We start from the raw sequence: 13,600 nt of genomic DNA on the forward strand, positions 1-13,600 counted from the left end.
GAGAGGGTATGCCATAGGCCTACCTTTTATTAAAGAAAATGCAAAAAGCACAGGCACATTGTTAGCTTAAGATTTTGCAAAAATGTTATAAAAAGATCAATAACAGTGCTTTGGTCGGCAATGCTTTATGCTAGAAACAAGCTGAAAAATACACCGGAAAAACATGAATCCAATGCATATGGGGGATATCATTGTTTAATTTCTTTGACATTCAGAGACTGAGCTACAATCTTCTATAGCCGAGGAGACAGAACATMGTTGCTTGGGAAGTAATCTAATTCTGTCACTATCAATTGATTAAGCTATTTACATTCTGTACAATAGAAGATGTTTAAACTCAGACAGCTTTTAGAAAACATTTGTTACCTCTGTTGAGTTAAGCCAAGGAAGAAGAGTCGCCAGCAGTTAAAGCTTACATTTTTTTCTGTGTCGGTWGGCCTACTGTCTGGGGTGGAAAGGTAGACCTAACTTTTGAAACCACCATCCTCAGATTCCTTATGACATTTCTYATTTCATTATTTGCAAACAGGGAGAGTTTCGTTGAAAATAAGACACACTGATTTGGCATTGGAGGAATATGATAAGATGAACACATAGGCCTAGSTCTCTGGCCATTCGTAGCCTGTAATCAGGCATTTGTGTGGTATCAAAAAATATTTWGCTAATATGTAAAATTATGCAGAATTGCATGACATTTTTATAAACGGCTATTTTTTCTCTCGGACCTGGAAATACGATGATAGATTAATTCAATACTTTTTCCACCCCTACTGTTGTCCATAGTGGTCTGTGAACCCGCAATCTTCTGGCCCCCAAGCCATGCGTTGCCATGTAATGCTTACAGGACTAAGAACAGTTTCTAAAACGGCATAAGGCTCTGGTCTGTCCAGGAAGTGAGGTAAGGATGTTCTTTGCTATCCACATTATGTTTTCATTATTCTTTTGGGTATAGGGGAGGGTCACTTGTTATTTTTCAAGCGTCCAGGGAGGGTTTAGGTKAAATAAACTTAGCTGAAGGGATGGCCATCCATTTTCATTTCAGAGAGGTCCGATTTTCTCTATCTAATTACAAATAACATTCACACCCTAATTGGAGTGCTCAGGATTATGTTTACTATATAAAGTCTACCCCTGAGTCCAGGTTGAAAATATGAGTGTGATGGTCTGGTGGGTAGGCACTATTATCTGTACACATTGTCCAACATAGACCATATAGGAATGTACACAGTACAGATAGGATGTGAAAGCAATATATAATTTATACAGATCATGATGTTCCCAAAAATGAATACCCATTTCCACAAGCACTAAGATGTAAAGTACAAGTACTGTAGTTCTTCAATACAATTGACAAGTTGTCTTGGTGCTGTAGGTGAGAAAGGTTGTCAATGCATTGTGCATTCAATTCACCTAGATTTCATAAACATCTGATATTCCAGATACTTTGCTGTCTTGAAGAAAATATCTCCTCTTGATGGGTCAAACCAGGCCACTAAGGAAATTAAYAACAAAATTGTATTAGTCTAACAACTTATTAACTTGTTTCATTCAGACTCCRTTCATGGTTGGTGATTCTCTTTAATAGAACAAACCATTGTAATGTTTCACTGCTTTGCTTTGCAAAAACAATATAGACTTTGGGTCGTTGCTCGGTAATGCAAAGTAATCAAATGGAAAACCTCTCACTTAGGCCTTTGGTTTTCTGAATGTGTCGATTCTTCCTCCATGTTTGACTCGGATGTTTGGGAATATGTCTGTTAAGGCAACGTACAAATCCTCAAAGTCCTGATTCACTGTTATGTCCTAGAGGTTATAGTGTACAGAGACACAGAGACACACATTYTCAGGTGAGTGGCTTTGCATCAATAGGTAGGTGGTGTGTTGTGAAAGGGTCATTCATCCAAGTGAAAATAACACAAGTGAAAATCCATGACCTACAGAAAAGTCCAGGCACTCCATAGCTGATTCTGGGTTTCCCTGGATTGCTTTCAGGACTCCGTAACAKCCGGCAGTCTGTATAGGATTCCTCCCCATCTGACCAAAGGCAGGTCAATTAACATAGAATCACAAAAGATAACACTGGCAGATATTAWTAGACATAGTATCAAATATCATTTTTTTGTCTTTCTACGACTTCGTTTTTGTGGCTGCTTCTTGGGTGTTTATCTTGAAAAATATAGWGATGAGCCATTTTATCCCACTTTTACCAACTTCTCCCTCACGCATATTCCCCACTGCTTTCCATACTACAGCCAATCTCTTTTCTGACTTACATTMAGTTTTTTTATTGTCTTGTTTACTTTCAGGCCCATGGTGAAGCGGATCGCACCTTCAGGGGGTATTCGATTGTTACTGTGGGAGATATAAAAAAACAATAAGTGTTGGGGGTGTGAGGCAAGCAATATAAAACTGTTGCCTTTCAAAGGACGTCTTTACATTTTGATATGATAGCAGTTATCTTGTAGAAAGTTTTGCAAGCAAATTTCAACAGGTAGTCATCCGTCAAAGTAAAAAGCTTTACGCCATACCCTGCTGCCTATATTAGGACCATCTGTTTAATAACTTTTAATGTTAAATGAGAAAAGTGTATAATCATAACAAGCAAATACAGGCAAAAACCTTTGTACCTTATATTGAGGTCCTCTAGAGTGTTGTTGTCTTTGAGAGCCTCTCCTAAAGCTACGGCTCCATCCTTACCCAGGCCGTTGTAAGACAGATCCAGTGTTCTGAGGAATATGTTGGCCTGGGACATTACAAGTGAATGGTATTATTACAAACCATTCTACAGTACTCCGGAACAGAATATCTGATTAAACTGAGCTCATTTAGAGTTTCATGAAATCATTTGAACAAGATCAGATACTGTAGATGTTATCTCGGCAACCCAGAACCAAAATCTAGCGCCAGAGCTTGTACGTCTGTCCACAAGAGATTAATAGATGAAAAGCAAAGTTTTATCAAATATCATACTGTATAAATGGGTTGAATTGATCTATTATAAAGGTTATTACGTCTTGTGTTAGCCTCAGGCATTCACAAAGTGAGGACTAGGCATATTACTGCAAAGCCGCCTGAAATCAACAGATACCTATCTATGTACTAGACCTAGATTTCATAACATGTACGCTATGTTATATGATTTACCCCAAGGCCTTTAGCCAAAGCCACCGCTCCTTTCCCGCGTATACAGTTCCAGGCCAGACTCAATGATTTCAGCCCTGTGTTCTCAGCGATAGCATGTCCCAGGACCTGACCTGATGAGAGAAAAATAAGCTGTGTCTCAATAGTCTTAAGTGGCCTCCTCAATGGCCTCCTCAGTTTTATGTGTCCCACTTGTCTCCTCTTCTTGTCACCTGGAAGCAATATGGTGGATCCCTACACCTACCAGGATTTTGCTTTCACCTGTCCACCTTTCTTTTCTGTCAGTGTATATGAAGGAAAGGAGAGAAGGAGAGGATTGCCACTTTAAACGGAGATGAACCCCAAGAGAGTGGATTATCCTCATTGAGGAGTAATGCATTTCTATCACAATGATCATATCTCCTTTCAACACATATAATTAATTCACTGTTATAGACAGTGATGGCTCTCTATTTACTTAATTTTGCTCTGTGGAAAGGCAATAACAGTCAAGAAAAACGAATAAAATGTCAGTATATCTTCAATGACACTGTTAATCATCATGGGTCAATATTCAAGACGGGTGTTCCTATGACAACAATCACAAAGTATGAGAAAATGATATATAATTTATTAAATCAGTGATGGGAAGAGTACTAAGTGTCTGATATGAGTGTATGATTCAAAACTAATACACACTGATCCTTTTAGAAGAGACAGTGAAGATAATACGAACACACACACTACCCCCTCCACCCACACTTGGAAGACACTTCCCATGTGGAAAAAACATTATAGGTATATTTCTCAAGAATTAGAATTATACTAAAATGGTATTTGAATTAGAATTCCTGTATTTTCTTTACATAAAAAGTGTATTTATAATGTATTTCAAGTATTCTTTTGTAACTACACTTCCACTTATTAACCACATCAGCTATTGTAATTAGTCARGTAAAGGTTACCTTGATTGAAGCAGTTGTGGCCATAGCTACAAATTAGTGATGGGTCTTTCGCGAATGGCTGAGCCAACTCACTCATAGTCACACACTTAGCAGCCGAGGAGAGAGAGGATGGACACTTGTYAAAACAACAGCTATAAAATTWGTCYYAAGCACAGTAGCATTTGGATGCATTTTAATAATGTAGACAATGTTAGAGCACAGTGTAGAATTTGCCGAAACAAAATCTCATATAAAGACGGTTCTACGCACAGCCTACACCGGCGAACTGTGCACCCAACTGTGAAGCTAACTGTAGCGGAGCTTCGAGAAACTAGCGGGCCTCCTAGTGATAGTGGTGGAGCCAGCACCTCCACACGTGGAGAAGTATCCACTCAGTCAAGTAGGCCTACTCCGCGACCCACAGTAACGCAGTCTTCTATGGACCAGTTTATGCCAAAACAAGGCCAAATTGATATTGCATTGGCTAAAATGATTGCCACCGATTTCCAATCATTTTCGGTTGTGGAGGTTGTGGAGGTTTAAGAAATTATAGCAATAGTCTAAATCCAATGTACACAATTTCAAGCAGGAAAACCCTTTCAAAATCACTTATTCCACAACTYTACGAGAGCACACAGGCTTCAGTGCGGGAAAGAGTCCAAAAAGCTACTGCAGTTTGCCTTACCACTGACTGCTGGACATCAAGGGTAACCACTTCTTACATGTTGGTTACATGTCACTTCATTGAAGATTTTTCGATGTCTAGCTGTCTTCTGGACTGCTTTGTGTTCAGCGACAGACACCTCAGAGAACTTGGCAGAGGAACTGTTGAGAGTGGCCAGAGAATGGCAAGTAGATGGAAAAGTGGTCTGTTGTATTAGCGACAATGCAGCTAACATAACCAAAGCCATGAKAATTTAAATGGACCCATCATCCATCTCTTGCCAACACAATCAACCTGATTGTAAGAGATGCTCTGAAGGTGATGAAGCCCACTGTGGACAAAGTGAAAGCAGCTCTGGAATACTTCCACAGGAGCACAGTAGGTGCTGAAAAACTAAAGTCTACACAACGCCAGATGGGGATACCTGAGCTGAGGCCTAAACAAGACTGCACTACAAGGTGGAATTCAACATTTTATATGTTGAAGCGGTTTCTTGAGTCAAAGGATGCCATCATCTCTACCCTGACCATTGTCAATGCACCTTGTGTAAGGGTCTGCAGCGAATCACAGCCAGCCGCTAGAGAGAAGCAAATGTAACCACAGGACATGTGACAGAGTTGATGGACACCCTATGCTCATCAATGGACAGAAAGTTCCACAGAATGGAATATAACCATGTGCTATCAGAAACCGCTGCACTTGACCCCAGGTTTAAGAAGTTAGCATTCAGTGATGCCAGAGCGATTGATGAGGCTCTTCAAAGAATAACCTCAGCAGCAGGGAGGGACAGCCCCAGCAGTCAGTTGGCTCAGGCACCAGGGCAACAGGAAGAAGAGGGATCAGATGGAGCAGAAGCACCAGCAGTCGTGCCACAAACGTCTGCTGTTTGGATGCTGTTTGACGAGAGAGCAACTGGGGATGCAGCATGAAGGAATCCCTCAGCAGACGCCATAATGGAGGTCCGATCCTATTTGGAGGAGCCAAAGGTCTGCAGATCCTCTGAGCTGGTGGAAGAACAAGGCCTCTGTCTACCCACGGCTTACTAATAAGGTCATGACAGGGAGACTGCAATAGTGACCACATCTGTTCCCTCCGAGAGGGTCTTCTCAAAAACGGGACAAATAATTACTAAGAGAAGAAACCGCATCAGCCCCTCAAGTGAGGCAGCTTGCATTTCTGAATGCAAATCTCTCATAAAAGCAAAATATGGTCAGCATTGCTGTGTGCTGCTGGTTATAACATGGCACTAAAGAAGAGAGCGAAAAGAGGGACCAGTTTAATGTTTTAAGTGGGATGCTGCAGTTTTGCACATTGTTATTTATTTTTCTTTGATATGGTGCAATGTTCTATTATTATGTTGTTCAGATTGTATTCGTTTTGAATGGTTAGATTTATATGCACTTTGTTTATATACATGAAAAATATATACTATAAATGCAAATGTTTTTCATAACAAACCAATGCATTTTTTAAATACATTGCGGTTAAGGTAGAGTATGGGTTCATTTAATAAATTAATTAGAATTGTTCTACACTGTTCAACTGGAAAATAATACAAAACATATTGTTTTAAGGAGACGTTCGGGAGCCAAAAGAGCTAGCTCTTTTTGGTGAGCTGAGCCGAACAAGCCAGCTCCTGAAAAGAGCCAGAATTCCGATCATTTAAAAAAAATCGGAAAGTGCACCATTGGGATTTCCCTCGTTAGTTGTTCATATTACGGTAATACATTTACATTTTAATATAATATGTAATATGTAAGGTGTAATTAAAAGTACAACATTATTCAGTTTGAAAATGAGCATCAAAACATTTAAATAAGCTAAATATGAGGAACAAGATCATGTAATAAATCAAAACTTCAGCAGCAAAAGGATGCTGGGTAATATGCAAATTATTGTGCACATGTCTTATTGAGGGGAGTGTGTTTTCATTAGTATATTTTCATGAGATATGAAAAAGTATACTCTCAAGAAACATGTTCCTCAGCTGTGCATGTTTTCTTATGTGGAATAAACGATCTTTGTCAACTTTCTCTACACTCTTCTGAACAGGAATTCAGAAAGTACTTCAAAACTCATTATTGGCACTGAAACTACAGTGCCTTTCAAAACCATTCATATGTAACCGATGTGAAATGGCTAGCTAGGTAGCGGTGGTGCGCGCTAGCAGCCTTTCAGTCGGTGACGTCACTTGCTCTGAGACTTGAAGTAGTGGTTCCCCTTGCTCTGTACACATACACCTTGGATTTCTTCAAATGTTATTGTTACAAAGTGGGATTAAAATGGATTTAATTGTATTTTTTTGGTCAACAATCTACACAAAATACGTTAATCTCAAAGTGGAAGATTTCTCTAAATGTTTTTGTTAAGATTGATAGAAATTAAATAACTAAAATATAGTCGTTGCACAAGTATTCAACCCCCTGAGTCAATACATGTTAGAAACACCTTTGGCAGCGGGTCTTGTGAGTCTTCTTGGGTAGGTCTCTACGAGCTTTATACACCTGAATTGTGCCATATTAGCCCTTTATTATTTTCATAATTCTTCAATCTCTGTAAAATGTTGGTGCTCATGGCTACACAGCAATTTTCTAGTCTTGCAATAGATGTTCAATCAGATTTAAGTCAAAACTGTAAGTTGGCCACTCAGGAACATTCYCTGTCTTCTTGGTGAGTGTAGATTGTGTTCTGAGTTATTGTCCTACTGAAAGGTGACTTCCTCTCCCAGTGTCTGTTGTAAAGCAGACGGAAGCAGGTTTTCCTCTAGGATTTCTCCTGCTCTTAGCTCAACCCGTTTCTTTGCCAAAGTATTTGCCAATGTCAAGCATACCCATACCATGATGCAGCCACCACCATGCTTTAAAATAAGGCGGCAGTTACTTAGTGATGTGTTGTGTTGGATTTGCCCCAAACATAAAGCTTTGCATTTAGGCTTTTGCAATATTACTTTAGTGCCTTGTTACATACAATATGTATGTTTTGGAATATTTTTATTCTATATATTTGTATTCTTCTTTTCACTCTGTCATTTAAGTTATTCATTGTGGAGTCATTACAATGTTGTTGATTCATCCTCAGTTTTCTCCCATCACAGCCATTGAACTCTGTAACTGTTTTACAATCACCAATGGCGTGGTAACATCCCTGAGCAGTTTCATTCCTGTGCTGCAGCTCAATTCAGAAGATCCTACTGTCTTTGATGTGACTGGGTCGTTTAATACATAATCCCCAGCATAATTATTAACTTGACCTTATWAAAGAGATATTCAATGTCTGATTTGATATTGTTACCGATCTACCAATCACTGCCCTTTTTATGAAGCTTTCGAAAGGCTCCCTGGTCTTTGTAGTTGAATATGTGCTTGAAATTCAATACTTGACTGAGGGACCTTACAGATGTTGTATGTATGGGGAACAGAGGAAGGGTTAGTCATGAAAAAATCATGTCAACCCCTATTATTTCACACAGAGTCCATGTAACATATTCTGTGATTTGTTAAGCCAAATTTGACTCCTGCAGTAATTTAGGCTTGCCTAAACAAAGGAGCTGAATACTTATGCAATGAATATATTTTAGTTATTTCATTTGTATTAATCTTATTTTTTATTATTTTACTTCCACTTTGACATTGCAGAGTATATTGAGTTCGTTGTTGACAAAAGAAATGACAGTTAAATACAGTTAAATAACACCACTTTGTAACGCAGTAAAATGTGAAGGAATCCAAGGGGTATAAATGCTTTTGCAAGGCACTGTCTACTTAGTGTACTTGATCACTCACAAGTTTCATTAAAAAAAATCAATGCTTCAACTTAAAAACAGTGTGTATTTTCAAAGTGTATTTTCAATTATTATAATAAATTACAATTAAAGTGTTTGAAATTTAAGTACAGTTTTAATGAGTGTGTTTAAGTTTAATGTATATTTATAGTGCACTAAAAGACTGAAAAAAAACTATGAATATAAAGTACACTTTTAATAAGTGTACGGAAGTGCAATTATATAATATGTATAGTATATTTCAGATATACTAGAAAAATACATCTCGTATTTGAAGTATATTATTATAATTTTTTGTATTGTAAAAAAGTATATATTAAKATATATTCAATTTCTCAGGCCTTGTCTGAAGCCCCAGTCTGGTTTGTCATTTACTCTGCGTCAGGTAAAGGTTTTTGTTACAAATCTCATCCACGACCACATCCTAATTGAGTGGGCTCATAATGAAGGAGATMTCTTGACCTTTGAATGCCACAATCTGCTACAAAATATGTGTCTGTGTCTAGCCGCTCTGCATCAATATGTCACCACCAGWGTGTGTCTGTGTGTATGTGTATCTGTGTGTTTCATAAACACACTGGCTGCAGTCTTTTCAGTTGTCTGGAACAGATTTCAGTTGTCTGGAACTGTTTTCTACGCCCCACTGGGTAGCGATAAACTGATACATTTGAGCGATTGATAAGGGCATTTAGAGCTTGAAATTGAAGTGATTCACTTTTGTTGGGAGTTATAGTGGATTACATGAATTAGTTTATCTAACATGCAAGTGCTGTGAAATATACCAGAGGTGACTGTAGAGTGGAGGTTGTTATCCAGTATTCTTTAGAAAAATAACTGTAATTTCTCTGAGACCCTCAATAAAATTAACTTCTTGAATGGAAAAAAAATCCTCATCCAAGAATAGGAAGARGTCATGTTGTTTAGGGCCTATATTGGAATTTGTTATGCTCTTTCAAAGTGTCTCAAAACAGCCCAACTTTATGTCTCAAGATGTCTCGAGACATTTTAAGACGAAGGTTATGGCTGGGTATGCTTTTTACAACATCTGTTGGGTGTTCCTCAAAGCTCTGATCTCAGACCATTACTGCTCTAATTATAATCATYAACTGCGTGGTTCGAGCCCTGAATACTGATTGGCTGACAACCATTGTATATCAGAACGTATATCACAGGTATGACAAAACATTTACTTTTACTGCTCTAATTACGTTGGTAACCAATTTATAATAGCAATAGGCACCTCGMGGGTTTGTGGTTTATGGCCAATATACCACACCCCCTCGTACCTTATTGCTTAAATGCACAATTCCTCTCCAATTACCACCTCACCCAATCCAAGACACACAACTATTAAATGCTGTGCCTCCCATGGTGTTGTGGCTGAGGCGGGTACCCTACCCAAACTCTTTCCCTCTCTGTCACCTCTTCATGCCCAGGGTATTCAACCTCTAATGTACTGTTTGTTGAAGCTTAAGTCCAGGGTTTGGGTTAGATAGACACACTACTACAACCCTACTGTACCTGCTGTGTCTCCCATCATGTTGTGGCTAAGGTCTCCAACACACACACACACACACACACACACACACACACACAACACACACACACACCACACACCACACACACACACACACACACACACACACACACACACACACACACACACACACACACACACACACACACACACACACACACACACACACACACACACACACACACACACACACACACACACACACACACACACACCTACCTGCTGCATCTCCTATGGGTGTGTGACTGAGGTCTAGGGCTCCAGCTTTTGTTGGAGGTTAGGGTCTGGCCAGGTGTTGTGCGGCCGCGTCAGCCAGCTCGTTCCCGGACATGCTGAGTGAGACCAGTGTGGTGTTCTCCAGCAGGCATACTGGACAGGGTCTGGGCACCACACTCCCCAGCCTGTTTCCCCCAAGTCCACTGTCTGAGAAGGAGACACACAGGTCACAGAGAGGTCTGAGGTCATACAGGTTAGAGTAGAGCAGAAGGTTGAGCTGTTAGTTGTTGTTTGTGAGTATCTGTCCTATCCTCTTATATGGTATAGGTTGTCATTCATGTATTCATCCTGTTGTAATGTCTGCCTGCCCACATTATAAAGATTATTCAATTGATTTGTATTTGTTGAAAACCAATTTGTTCTCTCGTCAAAGCTACAATGTTTTAAAATCTAATGTAATCGAATGAGTCATCTGCCATCTTTGTTCAGGTGAGATACAATCTTAAAGCATCACATTCCACTTTCGTTGGCAGCAGTGTAACCTATTATTCTAATCGCAGTGTCATTAAGGCATTGTGAATGCATTTATTAGTTCTGAATTAGAACCATTGGAATTTGTGGTTGTGGATTTAATGACACACTCAGCGGTGAAACAATTTCTCCCTTGGATCATGAACTGTGTACGGAGCTTGCTGCTAGCTAGACACTGACTGAATGTTAAAATAGGTCCCTAGGTGTCGAGGCAGACAAGGATGGCAGTGAGTGAGGTCGGCGTGCGATGGGTGTGGTGGCACCGCCGCCTTCTTGAGTCCCCTGGGCCTCGGATTGGAAGTTGGTGGAGTGCCCACCTGTGATGTAACAGTTCTCCTTTAACATCTCGGCCATGGCAGCCCCGCCAGTCCCTTCCATGCAATTATCCCTGAGGTTCAGCTTCAGGAGGGAAGTGTTGGTTACCAAGGAAACCGCCAGTGCTTTGGTGCCCTACAGAACACATTTCACACAAAGACTATTTAGTTTGTTTTCTCTCTCTCTTTTCTCTTTTTCTCTTCTTCTTTCGTCTCCTGTTGTTTCCCCCCCTCTTTTTTAGAAATGGAAATAGGAGGATTGTGCTCTCGAGAGCAGGTGTGTGCCTGTATGGTGGTTTTTGCCTCTTTTACCAGTACCTATTATGAAAACACCTCACCCATCTAATGGGTGCCGGAATGACCTTCTTCTTTATTGAAGGACCTCTCATATCCGCTAGGCTTTTGTTGCACAGTTTAATAATAAAAGAGATGCTCCATGGTTTAGACTAATGAAGCAGGAGGAGGCGTAGGAGGGAGGAGGCGTGGGTTCAGGGAATTAGACAGTCTAAGAAATTATAGTTTTGCCTGGCGAAAGAGAGAGTACATGGCTGTGCAGATTAATATGAAAGATACCTTTACCTTAGCTTCAGGCTCCAGTCAGCCAGCCGTATCAGTACCATTTGGTGTTAAACAGTATCCAAACATACGGATTATCTACTTAGCATTTAGATACAAAATATGGCTGCTACTGTGGTTTTTCAGTGCTGTTTTAAGTGCACAGCTTTTTGCAGAGGCAAGGTAAAGATTCATTTGAATATTCTGTTGTAAAGGCTTCATAATTCTGTCAGGATAATGACACAGCAGAGTTCATAACGTAGTCCTGACAATTGACTTCAGCTTACAGTATGACACCAGAACATTATACTAGCTAAGCTAGTTGGCTAGTTTTAATCTGATAATTAGCTAAAACCGAATACCTTTTATCTCATCGCTGTGTAGCCAAAGCCAATTCCATCCTCCCTCTCTCTACTCCTACCCCCAACTATCCTCCTCGTCCGCTATCCACCACTAAACCCAAACAAACTTCTAACAATCTCCTCCTAATCATATCTAACTCTATCAAACATCTCAACTCTCCTCTCAACTACACTCTCTACCTCGACCCTCACAAGCAACCCATCTCCCTCTCTCTCTCTCTCCTGTTCGCTTCTTCATCTCCTCTCCTCTCTCTCTCTCTCTCCTCTCTCTCTGCCTCTCTCTCTCTCCCCCTCTCTTCTCCTCTCTCTTCTCTCTTCCTCTCTCTCTCTCTCTCTCTCTCTCCACCCACTCTCTCTACCTCACCATAAACAATAAAAAATAGTTGTAGTTAAATTTAATGTAATATAGTGACTAACCCAGAAAAAAAGCTAACCTGATAAGTGAGAAGAAAGAGATAACAAAACCATAGGTGATTGGGATAAAGGAAACCATATGGCTGGAGGCTGCTAGAAAGTAGGAATAAAAGGGTCTATAAGTAGTAAGTTTAGTTTGTAGTTATCGTATGCGCAGCAAGAGCCCAGATGAGGGAGGTGAGAGAGAGGCACGTGTAAGGAGAGGTGCTCAAACACAGAGTGGCGTGAAGAGTATGATGTAGCTTAAGAGGGTGAGAGAGAAGGAGGAAGAGATGCGACTAGCCGAGAGAAAAGCGTGCAGAGGACGAGAAGCGCATTAGGACAGGTGAGAACTGAACGATGCTATAGATAGCATTCAGGACGATCGACCCAGCCGGACGATTGCACCTGACCTTATGGCGCACCACCCGGATCTACATCCACACCAAGGAGAGAGGTGACTGGTAGTCCAGGCTTCCGCCAGGCGCAATCCAATCGGGTGAGCGAGTGGCTTTTCCTAGAGGCTGGGAGACAGGCTTCGAGAGAGGATCTAAAAATGCAGACATGACTTGGCGAATATCATAGACGAGAAGAGATGGAGTTGAAACTTGAGAAAATAGGTCTTAGCTTTTTATGCCTATGTCACATCACTCGTACCTATGGTCCACTGTTTTATCGGAAACTGTTTGCCAGAGAGAAGAAATTGAACGGAAGAGACCGAGAGATACAACGATGATTAGACGAGACAGAGATTTTTAGAGAGGAGTAGTGGGGTTCACCACCAACTAATGCTAGGTCTAGATAGGTTGCTTTCAGAAACGGCTCAAGAGAGATTAAATATCTGCTGTCCCCTTTAGGAATAGAGACCATAAAGGAAACCTTTTGGGTTCTAGGGAGAGTGCAGACTTGAGAGCGTGAGGGCGCGTTCCAGGTAGATATAGCATATTTTGAGATAGTGAGATAGGAGTATATCCATGAGGTTAGATAAGAGGGGGGTTGTACAGACAACGGACTGTAAAAAGAATCGATGTTCTAAGCGTATGGAAAGAGATAGCCAAAATGGAGATTGAAGGAAGGGTGTAGGAAGACGAGTGCCGGAAACCTTTTGAAAATTTGTGATTAATTAAGAGTGCAACTAGTGAGAGGCTACAGATGTGGACAGTCAAGAGTAGAGTAAGAGAGC

The 13,600-nt window shown here is 40.4% G+C and overlaps 1 protein-coding gene across 1 annotated transcript in view; it reads right to left on the minus strand.

Moving 5' to 3' along the window:
* The window catches only part of lrrc74b (leucine rich repeat containing 74B), an 18,689-nt gene continuing 5,089 nt past the window's right edge, over positions 1–13,600 (minus strand). Inside the window, exons 6-12 of the mRNA XM_070447129.1 lie at positions 10,266–10,304; positions 3,145–3,254; positions 2,628–2,743; positions 2,274–2,352; positions 1,939–2,034; positions 1,687–1,803; positions 1–1,492 (exon numbers count right to left, since the gene is read on the minus strand). Coding sequence (XP_070303230.1) covers positions 1,687–1,803; positions 1,939–2,034; positions 2,274–2,352; positions 2,628–2,743; positions 3,145–3,254; positions 10,266–10,304 — 557 coding nt within the window. The 3' untranslated portion in view covers positions 1–1,492. The remainder of the gene's footprint in view (positions 1,493–1,686; positions 1,804–1,938; positions 2,035–2,273; positions 2,353–2,627; positions 2,744–3,144; positions 3,255–10,265; positions 10,305–13,600) is intronic.

Source organism: Salvelinus sp. IW2-2015, linkage group LG15 (assembly GCF_002910315.2).
Source record: "Salvelinus sp. IW2-2015 linkage group LG15, ASM291031v2, whole genome shotgun sequence".
Lineage (NCBI taxonomy): Eukaryota > Metazoa > Chordata > Actinopteri > Salmoniformes > Salmonidae > Salvelinus > Salvelinus sp. IW2-2015.